General features: G+C 58.4%; 2 protein-coding genes across 3 annotated transcripts in view; one reads left to right on the top strand and one right to left on the bottom strand.

Annotated features, from left to right (window-relative positions):
- Window positions 1-879: 879 nt before the first annotated feature.
- Window positions 880-10938, top strand: NTHL1 (nth like DNA glycosylase 1). 2 transcript variants are annotated; one of them, XM_029049092.2, is made up of 6 exons: window positions 880-1005; window positions 3072-3334; window positions 3635-3805; window positions 4888-5047; window positions 9483-9588; window positions 10044-10938. In XM_029049092.2, exons 1-6 carry the CDS (start codon window positions 918-920, stop codon window positions 10165-10167), a joined length of 912 nt encoding a protein of 303 aa, XP_028904925.1. In that variant the 5' UTR covers window positions 880-917; the 3' UTR covers window positions 10168-10938. The 2 variants fall into 2 exon arrangements, with proteins under 2 accessions (XP_028904925.1, XP_028904924.1); XM_029049091.2 differs by having other exon boundaries at window positions 2991-3334.
- Window positions 10939-11296: 358 nt separating this feature from the next.
- SLC9A3R2 (SLC9A3 regulator 2) overlaps window positions 11297-14670 on the bottom strand; it is a 41710-nt gene continuing 38336 nt past the window's right edge. The window contains exon 7 of the mRNA XM_029049090.2: window positions 11297-13490. Within this exon, the coding sequence (XP_028904923.1) occupies window positions 13332-13490 (159 nt within the window). The 3' untranslated portion in view covers window positions 11297-13331. The remainder of the gene's footprint in view (window positions 13491-14670) is intronic.

Raw genomic sequence — 14670 nt, 5'->3', positions numbered from 1 at the left:
ACAGAGCTCTGCACCTAGTAAGCGCTCAATAGACTGAATGAATAATAATAATAATGTTGGTATTTATTAAGTGCTTAGTATGTGCAGAGCACTGTTTTAAGCGCTGGGGTAGATACAGGATCATCAGGTTGTCCCACGTGAGGCTCACAATCTTAATCTCCATTTTACAAATGAGGTAACTGAGGTACAGAGAATAATAATAATGTTGGCATTTGTTAAGTGCTTACTATGTGCAGAGCACCGTTCTAAGCGCTGGGGGAGATGCAGGGTCATCAGGTTGCCCCACGTGAGGCTCACAGTCTTCACCCCCATTTTACAGTTGAGGTGACCGAGGCACAGAGAAGTGAAGTGACTTGCCCACAGTCCCACAGCTGCCAAGTGGCAGAGCCAGGATTATCTGTGGCCGATTTGTCCGTTCTCAGCGCTTAGTCCAGTGCTCTGCACAGAGTAAGCGCTCAATAAATACTATGGAATGAATGCATGCTTCGAATCCATGACCTCTGACTCCTCAGCCCGGGCTCTTTCCACTGAGCCACGCTGCTTCTCTAGCAACACGACTGAATACGACTGAATGCATGCCCAAGTGGCGGAGGCGGGATTAGAACCCACGTCCTGGGACTCCCCCGCCTGCGCTCCCTCCATCGAACCAGGCCGCTCCCCGTCGGGCCAGTCATGGCGGCCGCGGGGGCTGCCGGGAGTCGTAGTCCCCGCGCGTCGTGGCGGGGGCTGCCGGGAGTTGTAGTCCCCGTCCCTTCCAGGGGGCCGTGGCCGCGGGGCCTGCCGGGAGTTGTAGTCCCCGCCCGGGGTGGTGGCCGCGGGGGCTGCCGGGAGTCGTAGTCCGCTCCCGGGGCGGTGGGCGCGGAGGCTGCCGGGAGTTGTAGTCCCCGGAGCAGCCGAGGCCCGCACGTGTCTAGGAGATGAGCGGTGCGGGCCGCGGGGCGGTGACCCGCAGCAGGAGCCGCAGGCCCGGCCGGGTGGAGGATGCGGGCTCCCGGCCCGCTGCAGGTAGCTCCCACCCGGGGGTGGCCTGCCTCCGCGCAGCTCCGCCCATCGATTGATCACCCGGCACTGTGCTGAGCGCTAGGGAGACCACCGTGGCGTGGGGGGTGAGCTCCTGCCCTGTGCGGGACGCTGTGCAAGGGGCGAGGAAGGGACAGTGCAGGTGGTAGGCGGCCATCAAGCAGCCGTATTTATGGAGCGCCTACAGAGGGCGGAGCAAGGGGATGATGATGGTATTTGTTAAGCGCTTACTATGTGCCAAGCCCTGTTCTAAGCGCTGGGGGGGGGGGTGCAAGGTCAGCAGGTTGTCCCACGTGGGGCTCACCGTCTTCATCCCCATTTTGCAGATGAGGTAACTGAGGCACAGTGAAGTGAAGCGGCGTGGCTCAGTGGAAAGAGCCCGGGCTTGGGAGTCAGAGGTCATGAGTTCGAATCCTGACTCGGCCACTTGTCAGCTGTGGGACTGTGGGCAAGTCACTTCACTGGGCCTCAAGTTACCTCATCTGTAAAATGGGGAGGAAGACTGTGAGCCTCACGTGGGACAACCTGATTGCCCTGTATCTACCCCAGCGCTTAGAACAGTGCTCGGCACATAGTAAGCGCTTAACAGATACCAACATTATTATTATTAAGTGACTTGCCCACAGTCACCCAGCTGACATCTGGCGGAGCCGGGATTAGAACCTATGTGCTTGGGAGAGTATAATAAAGGTGGTAGACAACGATCAAAACGTTGTGTGCTGAGCACTGTGCCGAGTGCTAGGGAAAATACAGTAAGTTCGTAGTGATCAATCATATTGACTGAGCTCCCGCTGTGTGCAGAGCACACTGCTAAGCGCTAAGGAGAGTACAGTGGAGTGGGTAGACAGTGATCAATCAGTCATATTTATTGAGCTCCTACTGAACCCTGTGCTAAGCGCTAAGAAGAGTACAGTAGAGTTGAGACAGTGATCCATTAGTCATATTTATTGAGCTCCTCCTGTGTGCGGAGCTCTGTGCTAAGTGCTAGGGGAAATACAGTAGAGTTGGTAGATAGTGATCAGTCATATTTATTGAGCTCCTGCTGTGTGCAGAGCACTGTGCTAAGCGTTAAGGAGAGTACAGTAGAGTTAGTAGGCAGTGATCAATCAGTCCTATTTATTGAGCTCCTACTGAGCCCTGTGCTAAGCGCTAAGAAGAGTAGAGTTGGTAGACAGTGATCCATTAGTCATATTTATTGAGCTCCTACTGTGTGCAGAGCTCTGTGCTAAGTGCTAGGGAAAATACAGTAGAGTTGGTAGACAGTGATAAGTCATATTTATTGAGCTCCTACTGTGTGCAGAGCACTGTGCTAAGCGTTAAGGAGAGTGCAGTAGAGTTGGTAGTGATCCATCAGTCATATATATTGAGCTCCTACTGTGTGCAGAGCACTGTGCTAAGCGTTAAGGAGAGCACAGTAGAGTTGGTAGACAGTGATCACTCGGTCCTATTTATTGAGCTCCTACTGTGTGCAGAACACTGCTAGGTGCTAGGGAGCGTACAGTAATGTTGGTAGACAGTCCTCTGCACGTAGTAAGCACTCAATAAATATCATTGATTAATAGGAATCACAATTACATTTATTAAGGTCTTTCTTTGCGTCAAGCACTCTGCTAAATATTTGAAACACAGACAAGCAACTTTGCCTAGTGGATAGGGCCCAGGCCTGGGAACCAGAGGATCTGAGTTATAATCCCGGCTCCGTCACTTGTCTGCTGTGTGACCTCGGGCAAGTCACTTCACTTCCCTGGGCCTCGCTTACCTCGTCTGGAAAATGGGGATTGAGACAGCGAGCCCCACATGGGACAGGGACTGTGTCCAACCCGATTTGCTTGTATCCACCCCAGGGCTTAGTACAGTGCCTGGCACATAGTGAGCGCTTAACAGTACCACAATTATTATGATGTGGGGTGCTGACCCCGTCCTCGGGGTCCGTGCAGCGGCACAGAAAGGTGAATTCTGACTCTGTCCAGGGTCGAGGCTTCAGCCGTCACCGTCGGAGGTCAACCTGGAGAAGGGGCGGCAGACGCCCCCTGACACGAGCCCTTTTGCAGTGGTCCCCGCCGGAGAAGCCCAGGTCCGGCCCCTGAAACGGCAGCGGCGGCGACCTAAGGCGGGGAGCCTCGAGGTCTGCTACGAACCTTTGGCGGGAAGTGGCGGTGAGGCGGCGGGGCTCGGCCCCTCCGGGAGCTCCCCGTGGGAACCCCCGGCCTGGAGGCAGCACCTGGACAACATCCGGGACATGAGGGAGAGCAGAGACGCCCCCGTGGACCAGCTGGGGGTCGAGCAGTGTTTCGACCGGGACGCCCCTCCAGAGGTAAAGCTGCAGCCCCGCGGGCAGAACGCTGCACCGAGCTCTGCAGGGAGTGGGGCAGGAGCCCAGGACCTGGACCCTGCCCTCCAGGGGCTGACAGTCCACTAGTTCCTGTCCAGGGGCTGGCAGCCTAGCAGCATGGTGGGCAGTCAGTGGGTCGGTCAGCATATTTACTGAGCTCAAAGCACTGTATTGAGCACTGGGGGGGAGGGCCCGGGGCGGGGACAACTGTAGGGTCCTCCCTCCTGGGGTCCCGGGCCACCAGCCCGGCCCAACGCTGTCCCCCCGCCCGCCCCATCCCAGGTACAGCGATACCAAGTGCTGCTGTCGCTGATGCTGTCCAGCCAGACCAAGGACCAAGTGACCGCGGGAGCCATGCGGCGACTCCAGGCCCACGGTCTGAGCGTGGACGGCGTCCTGCGGATGGACGACGCCACTCTGGGCCGGCTCATCTACCCCGTGGGCTTCTGGAAGGTGAGTGCCGGCCCCGACCCGGCAGGAGGAGGGGCGGGTGCCACCACGTCACCGGGATGATGTCTGCCGAGCGCTTACCGTCTGCCGAGCGCTGTACTGGACACCGGGATAGATACAAGATAACAATAAGGACATTTGTTAAGTGCTTACCGGGTGCCGAGCACTGTTCTCATGAGGTTCATTCGTTGTCGTATTTATCGAGCGCTTACTGTGTGCAGAGCACGGTACTAGAGCTTGGGAGAGAACAGTACAGCAGTAAACAGATACATTCCCTACCCACAATGAGTTTACAGTCTAGAGGTTAATAATGTTGGTATTTGTTAAGCGCTTACTATGTGCCGAGCACTGTTCTAATCGCTGGGGTAGACATAGGGGAATCAGGTTGTCCTACATGGGGCTCACAGTCTTAATCCCCATTTTACAGATGAGGTAACTGAGGCCCAGAGAAGTTAAGTGACTTGCCCACAGTCACACAGCTGACAAGTGGCAGAGCTGGGATTCAAACTCATGACCTCTGACTCCAAAGCCCGTGCTCTTTCCACTGAGCCACGCTGCTTCTCGTAGCCCAGGTTGACACAGTCCCTGCTCCACATAGGACTCCCAGGGTAGGTCTGATTTCCAGATGGAGGAGGAGGAAGAGACTCTGGGAGAAGAGGAAAAGGGGAACAGAGACACCATTCACCCTGGGGCTGACTTCTCATTCCTGGATCGTGTGAGGGTCTGGTAGGGGAGGATTAAGGGGGCCACGTTCCCCTCCACCCCTGGTTAATGGGAACAAATCCATGAACAGAATCCCTTGTTCTCCATGTTGGGACGCCCGGCCTGGATCAGGGGTGACTACCCCACCCCCCTGTTAGCCCGCCTAGGTTACCCTACATCACATTAAAACATCAGAAGAACACCCAACGGTGTTCTCTGCGGCGATCCGCAGGACCTCTGAACACCAACCCCCTAACCCGCTCCAGAGCCACGGCCCTCCGTCCTCCCCGCCCCTGGGAGGTGGGAGGTGGGAGGTGGGCGTCCGGCGTCCCTGAGGGCATGGCCGGGCCCGGCCAAGCGTTGACTGGGCTGGGTCTCTGCAGAGCAAGGTCCGGTTCATCAAGCAGACGACGGCCATCCTGAAGGACCGGTACCGGGGAGACATCCCAGCCACTGTGGCCGGCCTGCTGCAGCTGCCTGGGGTCGGACCCAAGATGGCCCACCTGGCCATGGCTATCGCCTGGGGCGCCGTGTCTGGCATCGGTAGGTCCTGGGCCTGGGCAGAGGGTGGGGCGTTCTGGGGCCCGGGCAGCGCTGCCCTCCCTGCGCCCTCTGGGCAGAGATGCTCCACCCAAGGTGGAGCCTGGGGAGGGCCCGCTGGGTCTCGGGTTTCCTGGTCCCGCAGACCAGTGGGTCCGAGGGCGAGCAATAGCCCCGGCTCTCAGGAATCCCGGGCATCCCGGTGGGCTCTGGCCACGGACCTGGGCGTCATGACCCAGCGGTGAGAGGGGTGGGCTGGGAGACGGGAGACCCCAGATAAGTGACTTCTCCCCTCTATGGGCCTCAGTTCCCTCACCTGTGCAATGGGGATGCCCTCCGGGGACGATGGGCCCCACATGGGCCGGGGACTAGTTCTGACCGGACTAAGCGCTGGGGTAGATCCAAGTTAGTCACGTCGGACGCAGTCTCCCTCCCACATGGGACTCCCAGCCTAAGTAGAAGGGAGAGCCGGTATTGAATGCCCAGTTTACCGATGAGGAAACTGAGGCCCAGAGACATGAAGGACCCACAGAAGGCAGATGGTGGTCCCCGGACTCCCAGACCCAAGCTCTTTCCACTAGGTAACGCTGACACCTGGGATGTAACTGGGTGAGTGATTGACGGATTGATTGGCTTCTCCAGGAGGACGCTGTCTTGCAGGGGTCAGCCGGGTAGGCTGGCTCGGGCCTCTGGGGCGAGCTTACGGCCTCTCCTCCCCCCCGAGCCCCCCAGCCCTCCCCGGGGCCGGCCCGGCCGGGCGGGCTTGGGCTGGGAGGAAACGGAGTTTCCTGTTTACGAGGGGAGGAACTGGAGAGAGGGGAAAGGACTCTCTCTCTGGCGGAGGCTCGGAGCTGGCTCCCCATGGTGAGCAAAGTGTGATTCAATCGATCCATCGTATTTACCGAGTGCTGACCATGGGCAGAGCACTGTACTAAGCGCTTGGGAGAGTCCAATAAAACAGAATTAGCAGACACGTTCCCTACTACCACTACTAATAATAATAATAAGGAAGCAGCGTGGCTCAGTGGAAAGAGTCCGGGCTTGGGAGGCAGAGGTCATGGGTTAGAATCCCAGTTCTGCCACTTGTCAGCTGTGGGACTGTGGGCAAGTCACCTCACTTCTCTGTGCCTCAGTTGCTTCATCTGTAAAATGGGGATGAAGATTGTGGGACAAGCTGATGACCCTGTATCTCCCCCAGCGCTTAGAACAGCACTCTGCACATAGTAAGCACTTAACAAATTCCAACATTATTATTATTATTCTGTCCACCCCCTGTCTAGTCCAGTGCCTGGCACGTAGTAAGGACTTAACTGATAGCATAGTTATCATCGTTATTATTACGTGCTTTCCCCATGCCAAGCGCCGTACTAAGCACTGAGGTAGATACAAGATTTTCATGTCCCACAAGGGGCTCACAGTCTAAGTAGGAGAGAGAACAGGGCTCGAATCCCATTTGGCAGATGAGGGGACTGAGGTGGGCGGCCAGCCGGCCAGAGCGGGACCAGAGAGGCCACGGCGGCTACCGAAGCCACCGCCGGCCAGCTCACCCCACGGCCCCGCGCCATGGTGCTCTTGGCCGATGACGGGTCCGGCACAGCGGAGGTGGTAGCGGCTCTGCGTGTCACCCCTGCCCGCTGCCTCCTCGGGCGGCCCGGCCCGGGCGGGGATACAACGGGCAGGGGTGAGGGCGTGTGCGGGACGCGGATGTCCGTGGCACGGGGCAGACTGCCAGTGCTTGGGCAGACCTCCAAGGCCGCTCCTTGGGGTCAGAAACCTTCTCGGCCGATGGCAGGGTCCCAGGGCGGGCAGGCGGGCGAGCGAGGTATTGTCCTCTCCCCAGCGCTTAGGACAGCGCTCTGCACACCGGAAGCGCTCAATAAATAGAGAAGCAGTTTGGCTCAGTGGAAAGAGCCCGGGCTTGGGAGTCAGAGGTCATGAGTTCGAATCCCAGCTCTGCCCCTTGTCAGCTGTGTGACTGTGGGCAAGTCACTTTACTTCTCTGTTCCTCAGTTACTTCATCTGTAAAATGGGGGTTAAGACAGTGAGCCTCACGTGGGACAACTTGATGACCCTGTATCTACTCCAGGGCTTAGAACAGTGCTCTGCACATAGTAAGCGCTTAACAAATACCAACATTATATTATTATAAGCACTTAACAGGTTCCATCATCATCATCAGATCTGAGGCCCAGAGACGTTAAGTGACTTGCCCAAGCGCACACAGCAGACAAACGGTGGAGCCGGGCTGAGGATCCAGGTCCTTCCGACTTCCAGGCCCAGGCTGTAATTGCTAGGCCATGTTTCAGACGGGCACGGTGGCTGAGGTGCCACAGACTGGCACCTACGTGTCTGCTGGGACTACAAGCCCCACCTCAGGGACAACTGTGCACCCCTCCCACCCCCCCGCAGCGGCTCCTGGGCTTGGGTCTGTGGCGGCCCACCCCCCGCCAAATGCACTGGGCAGCAGAGGCAGTTAGGCCGGGCCCCCCGGGAGTGAATAATTAATATCTCTCTGAGTAGTTCTGTGGTGGCGGCGGTGAGCTGGGCGGACCAAATGAATAGCAGTTCCAGGCCCCATCGATTCAATTACACTCTCCCGACTGCCGGAGGGTTTGGTTTCATCCAACGATAGCCACGGCGGGCCGGGCTGCGGCCGGGTTTGGAGGCCTTCATCGTGCCCCGAGCCTCGTGCCTGGAGTGCTGGGGGAAGGGGAGGAAGGGGGCTCAAGTGGGGGAATGGGCAGGGATGCCGGCCCACCGTAAAAGCAAGCCAAAATTGGCCCCGGCCTTAAAGCCCCTAAAAGTACATTGACCAAATCTATGAATATGGACAGTTGGGACATTGGGAGAAGCAGCATGGTATAATGGATAGAGCCCGGGCCTGGGAGTCAGAAAGTCGTGGGTTCTAATTCCGACTCTGCCATTTGTCTGCTCTGTGACCTTGGGCGAGTCATTTCAGTTCTCTGGGCCTCAGTTCCCTCATCTGTAAAATGGGGATGGAGACTGTAAAGTCCCACATGGGACAGGGAATGTGTCCAGCCTGATTCGCCTGTATCCAACCCAGCACTTAGTACAGTGCTTGGCACACAGTAAGCACTTCGCAAATAGCATTATTATTATTATATTAGTGGTAATAATAATTATAATCAGTGTGGCCTAGTGGAAAGAGCCCCAGCATGGGAGTCAAAGGACCTGGGTTCTAATTCCGACTTTGCCACTTGCCTGCTGGGTGACCTTGAGTAGGGCATTTCTCTTCTCCAGGCCTCGGTTAATTAATTTGTAAAATGAAGATTTAACCCTACTCTCTTCTACTGCGACTGCGAGCCCTCTCTGGCAAAGACTGTCCATCCTGATTATCATGGGCTTTGAACAGTGCTTGGCACATAGTAAGTACTTGGCAAATGCTATCTTTAAAAATCATAACAATGGTGGTATTTATTAAGCAGTCACCATTCACTAAGCGCTGGGCCACTTGCCAGCATCCTAGAGGGAGGGAAGCACAGGGCAGGGAGTCAGGTGGCTTCAGTCAGTTGTATTATTAAGTTCCTACGTTAGGCCAAACACTGTACTAAGCGCCTGGGAGAGTACAATAGTTAATAGACAAGATGCCCGCCCTCAAGGAGCTACTCATCATGATGGTATTTATTGAGTGCTCACTGTGTGCAGACTACTGTGCTAAGCACTTAGAGTACATTAGAGGCATTGAATCGTATTTATTGAGCACTTACTGTGTGCAGACCATCGTACCCTCTACGAGCATACAGTTTGGTGCAGGGTAAGGTACTGGGCACTTGGGAGGGTCCAGCAGAGTTAGCGGACTCGATCCCTGCCCTCAGGGAATTTCCAGTCTAGCGGAGGATTCATTGAATAAATACAACTGATCGAAGGAATGAATGAACTTTGACGGTACAAGGAGGAGAAAGCGATGAAGTGTATAAAGATACGTACACGAGTGCAATGGGGGTTGTCAGTCCTGAACTGCTCGGCTGGCACAGGAGGGCTGACGTGGGAGGTGGGAATTGTCACATGAGGAGATGAGAAATTAGTCTGGAGGCTCTTGGAGGAGATGGGATTTCAGACTTGACTTCATGCCCCAGCTCTGTCCCTAAGAATAACGGTATTGATTCAGGGCTATCAGTGGTACTCTTCCTTTCTCAGCTCCGGCCTGGCCAAGCCAGGGTCACGAGAGGCGGGGAAGGTGTGAGGGACGCTCTGCCGACTCCTGGCCGGGGTCTCTCTGCTCCCGTCGCGTCCGTCTGGGAGACCCGGGCCCTTCCAGCCCCCGGGCCCCGGCCCAGTTCGAGGAGCTCTGACAGCTGCGGAGAGATTGGGGCCCTTGCCTCGATCTGGCGGCGGAGGGGGGTCCCCGAGAGGGCCGCTATCCCGGTGGGGTGCCCTAGGCCCTCCCCGACCCCGCTCTTGCTTTCTCCCATCGCAGCAGTGGACACCCACGTGCACAGGATAGCCAACAGGCTCCAGTGGACCCAGACGGAGACCAAGAGCCCCGAGCAGACCCGAGCCGCCCTGGAGGACTGGCTGCCGAGGTGACGTGGAGGCGGGGGGAGGGCCCCGATGACCCGGTGGATCCCCTTCTGTCCGAAGCCCTGGGGGTGGGCTTGGGCGGTGGGGCAGGCGGAGGAGGACAGATCAAGGTGGGGTGGGCAAGGGAGGCTGTAGGCAGCACTGGAGAATTCCCAGTGCCCCTTTGCCAACCTGGAGCTACATGACATAATGGCATCATTAAGATGGTCTGCAGAAGTGTGCAGAGTGGAGGACGGGTCCCCGGGCATCCCCAAAGCCCCCCACTTTCGCCCCAGAGTCACCACAGCCCCCCTCACCGGCCCCTAGGTGCCATTTCCAACCCGTCGGACTCGGCAACAGAGGGAGGCTGGGGGGCAGTAATAGAAACGCCAGCTGCCAGGGCAAGCCAGCGAACAGGGGCAGCCGGATCGGAGCGAGAGCGAGCCTTCTGCGACACGTCTCCTCTTCCTCTCCCCAGGGAGCTTTGGAGCGAAATTAACTGGCTGCTGGTGGGCTTCGGTCAGCAAGTGTGCCTGCCCCGCCACCCTCGCTGTGCCAGCTGCCTCAACCGCACCCTCTGCCCTGCCGCCCGGGAATCCTGACGGGAGGGGCCGGGCGGAGGCCCGCGGAAGTGGCAGGGGTGTCTGGCTGCCGCCCCTGGCTCCAGACTGGGCCTGGCCTATTTCCGGGCCAGGGGCTGGGCTCACCTCCTTCCTCCTCGAGTGGCCGGAGCAGCGGGCAGGACTCGGGCCGACCCTGGGCCTGTAGACACCGCAGCAGCCCTGCCTGGGCCGGGGGAGGCTGCCTCCTGCCCAAGGTCTGGGCCTGTTCCCAATTGGTTAATAAAGTCTGGAACTTTGGGCCACAGTGTTGGTAGGGGGGAGGTCAAGGGTCAAGGGCCCCGGGCAGGGGGAGGGACGGCAGTGAGAAGACCCCACCATTTCCCGCATTTGCCCAATCGGATCTGTTTGGGAAATGATTTCTCAGTGGCGCCGGTGGCCGGCCGGCTCAGCCAATACACCTCCCTCTCTCTCCCCTGCCCGCCTTGCCGTCACCCTCTCCTACGATGCCCCCCTCCTCCCTCCCTGGCTCCCGCTGGCACCGGTCTTGTGGTCCCAGGTGGGGCTGGGCCGGTTTCCTTCAAGCCACCTGGCACTTTTTGGGCAGGGGTAAGGCCGGGGTGATCCACCTTCCTGGCGTGAGCAGCCATAGGTGGCGGAGGATTGGGGTAGCATTTGCAGCACCTCAGTTGGGGCCCACCGCCGCAACGCCTTGACCCGAGCCCTCAGACAGTCGGCCCCTGAAGCCTTCAAGCCTCCGATTCACCAATGGTCACTCTGCCCCAGGGGCCCTTCACCCCCAGGGCTCAGTCTCTCCAAGCAAGCGAGCCAGACCTGGCTGCGATGGCCACCAGTAGCCCCAACTGTCCCCACAGTGTGGGATGTCACAACATGATGTCATTCACCACCTGTCACAGAAATCCAGAGGACCCCCGGCCATCCCCCACCCCATCCCCATTCCCTCGAACCCCTTCCAGGTCCCCCGTGACGTGGGGGTCGCTTCTGGACCACAGCACTTGGCTGTGGGAGGCTGAGCACCAGAAAATGAAATACGACGCCAGGGTTTCCGAGGCCGTGTCCGAACCAGGCGGACACCAGACAGCCAGCCGGACAGAAGGCGCCCCTCCCTAACACCATCCATCCCTACCCTCTGTGAAATAACAGCCCGGTGTCAGACCCTGCCACTGCTCATGGCAATCCAAGTTTATGGTCAGCGCTACAGTCATTATACATTGTTTTTACAAGGCAGAGAGCTCTACAGGGGCGGTGGTTTTCGCGTTAAATGTGCGGAAGCAGGAGTTATTCCTGCCGGCTACGCAGGGAGAGGCGGGGACAGGGAGAAGAGCAGGGGTGACCAGGCACGGCCCAGCCATTCTGGCGGATCGGCAACCCCTCTGCGTCAAGAGGGTCCCTCTGCACTCTGTGAGGGTCCCCCCTCTCTTATATGGGCCTTCTCGCTTGCCCCAGCCCAGCCAGTCCCTCGAACCCCACACCTCCATCGCCATTCTTTCCTCCACCTGCCTGAGGCTGGCTCTGACTCTTGTTCCTGCCAGATCTGGCACCGGGGAAGCCTAGGGGCAGGCCCGGCCCCCCCAACCATCCTCTCTCACCCGTCAGAGTGGCACTCGCACTGCCTCTCCCGCCACGGCCCGGCTCCTAGAATCCACTCTGTCCGCAGACAAGCCTGACCCAGAACGGGGCTACTCGAGGGCCAGGAGGAGCGGGGCCCTAGAAACACTCTAGGGAACCCAGACATCTGAAACATCACCAGGATTGGCCGTCCTGGCTGGCGGCCCTGAGGACCAAGTGCCCCTTCCCCACAGCCTGGGAAAAATGACTTTTCTCCATGCCTCGGAGGGGAGGGAGGAGGAGGCTAGCCCAAGCAAGGAAAGGCAAAGTAGAAGAGCAGGGGTTTGCCCCCCTCCTCAGCTGCCCCGGCCCCAACTCTGGATATGGACGGGGGCTGACCAGGAGCAGAGACCAGACTGGGGAGCAGAGCCCTGAATGGGCCAGTGCTGGAGTCGGGGGAGGATGGGAGGGGTTCTCCCCAGGTTCAAGGGGCAGTGGGGGTCTCCTCCAGGCACATGTGAGCCCCCTGGTGAGGCCTACCCAGCCCCCCACCCCCCAGCATGGCCCATGGCAGAAGATTTTGTGCCTTTTCCTACCCATGCTCCCTCACCGGCCTTATGGGACTCAGCCCCCTCTCCCTTCTGCATCCCAACCCCAGGGCTGGGTGGGGGGCTGGTGGCTAACTTTCCCTGCCAGAGGGAGTCTGGGAGTCCCTGGAGGGGGAAGGAGGGAAGACTGACCAGGGGAGGGGGCTTTATTGCATCCTGGTAGCTTAGCAGCATAGCCAGAGTCCCTGCTGGGGGAGGGGAGGGGTCCACGGTAACTGGAAACACGTGGAAACACATGTGGACGGGATCGGATCCTTCCCCAGAAGGGAGATGAAGGGGAGAAAAGTCCTAATCCCCTTCAGTCGGGAAAACAGTGAGGGTCAAAAGAGCAGGCGGGGGCCGGGGGGTGGGGGGAGTCTCTCGGTGGGGGGTTGGGGGCAGGCCCCCCCCTCAGACAGGCTGGGGACCGAGCCGGTGTGTGATGTGACCGTGAGGGACTCTCGATTCCAGCCCGTCCCGCCCCACTGCATGCCTCCCCGGAGCAGAGGGAGTTGGGGCCAAGGGGGGGATGCTGACCTGAGAAGGCCAAACCCCCAAATCGCCCCTGAAAAAAGCTGAGCGTCCCCAGCCCAGACCTCGGTGCGGTGTCCGGAGATAGGGGAGGGCGTGAGGATGCTGCCACTGCGGCGGTCCCAGGGACCCAGGATTTTGGCTTTAGCAGGGCGAGGGGCACAGGAACACTGAGCCTGCTGGGGCTCTGGCCTGCAGCTGCAGTGATCCATGGGATCCCAGAATTAGGGGTTTGGGGTGGCAGGGCGCGTGGACGCAGAGCGCACGGGGGCTCCAGCCTGCCACCATGGTGGTCCGTGAGGGCCCAGAATCATGGGGTGGCAGTGGTGGGGGGTGCAAGGGGGCTCCAGACTGTAGCCATGGAGGTCCCCGAGGGCCCGGAATCATGAATTGGGGGTGGCAAGGGTGGAGGCCGCACGGACATTGAGCGCACGGGGGCTCCGGCCTGCAGCCGTGGTGGTCCTTGGGGGCCCAGGATCACGAGGAGGGGGCGGTGGGGGTGGGGGAGCACAGCGGCACTCAGAAGTTACTGAAGATCTCCCGCTTCTTGTTCCAATCCATCTGAGGGGCTCGTCTGTTCACCCGCTGGGCCCGGGCCTTCTCCTTGGCCTCGGCCGCGGTGGGGCTCAAGTGGAGGCCGCTCTCCCGGAAGGGGTCCCTCTTCCCCGCGTCGCCGTCCTGAGGGTGGGGAGAGACGAGAGGGGCCGCGGTGAGGGCAGCGGGGTCTGCCGTGGACCGGGGGAATACGAGCCCTAGTGGATAGAGCACGGGCCTGGAAGTCAGAAGGACCTAGGTTCTGATCCCGGCTCCTGTCACTCGTCTCCTGTTCGACCCTGGGCAAGTCGCTTCACTTTTCTTGGTCTCAATTCCCTCATCTGTAAAATGGGGATTAAGATTGCGAGCCCCATGTGGGACACAGATTGCGTCCAACCTGATTTATTTGTATCTACCCCAGTGCTTAGTATAGTGCCTGGCACAGAGTAAGCGCTCAACAACTACCATTAATTTTTTTTTTAAATAGCATAGAACCTGACACACACTGCTGCCTCCAGCCTGAATCCTGCAGGCATCCCATCTTCCCTCTTCCTCCTCCTCCTCCACTGTATAATTTATGTTAAACTCTGTCTTCCTCCACTGACCCCCTGCTCCAATGTACCTCACCAAGATGGCCACACACTCCAACTTGTCATCTCTCCTCACTACATAATTTCCCACCTCACCAACTCTGAAATCCCACCAACCGCCCTGCCTTCTTTCCCTCACTCTCGTGAGAAGCAGTGTGGCCTGGTGGAAAGAGCCCAGGCCTGGGAGTCAGAAGGACCTGGTTTCTAATCCCGGCTCCACCACTAGTCTGCTGTATGACCTCGAGCAAGTCACTTTCACTTCTCTGGGTCTCAGTTACCTCATCTGCAAAATGGGGATTTAATACTTCTTCTCCCTCCTTCTTAGACAGGGTGTCTGACCTGACTACCCTGTATTTCCCCCAGCACTTCATACAGCACTTGCCACATAGTAAATGCTTAACAAATACCACAGTATTATATATTATTAGACTCCCCTTCTCCGCAAATCTGTCCTGTGCTCTACCAAGACCTCCGATCTTTTGACCCCATTCGATTTTCTGAAGTCACCATGTCCCATCTGGTCTCCGTACCCTCCCTTCTCTAGACGCTCAAATGGACACCCTCAACACGGCCTTCTCAATTGAACTCAATTCCTTCCCTCCCCTGCCCACGCCCTCATTTCATACCACCGACCCGCACTCTTGGATCACCTCCACAACAGGCTTCCTCCGCTCCTGTGCATAAGCTGTGGAGTGCTGCTGGCGGAAATCCAGACACCAGGCCAACCTCGTCCA

This window comes from Ornithorhynchus anatinus, chromosome 21 (assembly GCF_004115215.2).
Source record: "Ornithorhynchus anatinus isolate Pmale09 chromosome 21, mOrnAna1.pri.v4, whole genome shotgun sequence".
Taxonomy (NCBI): domain Eukaryota; kingdom Metazoa; phylum Chordata; class Mammalia; order Monotremata; family Ornithorhynchidae; genus Ornithorhynchus; species Ornithorhynchus anatinus.
Note: the sequence above shows the minus strand (reverse complement) of the source record. Positions and strands in the feature narration are given on the sequence as shown.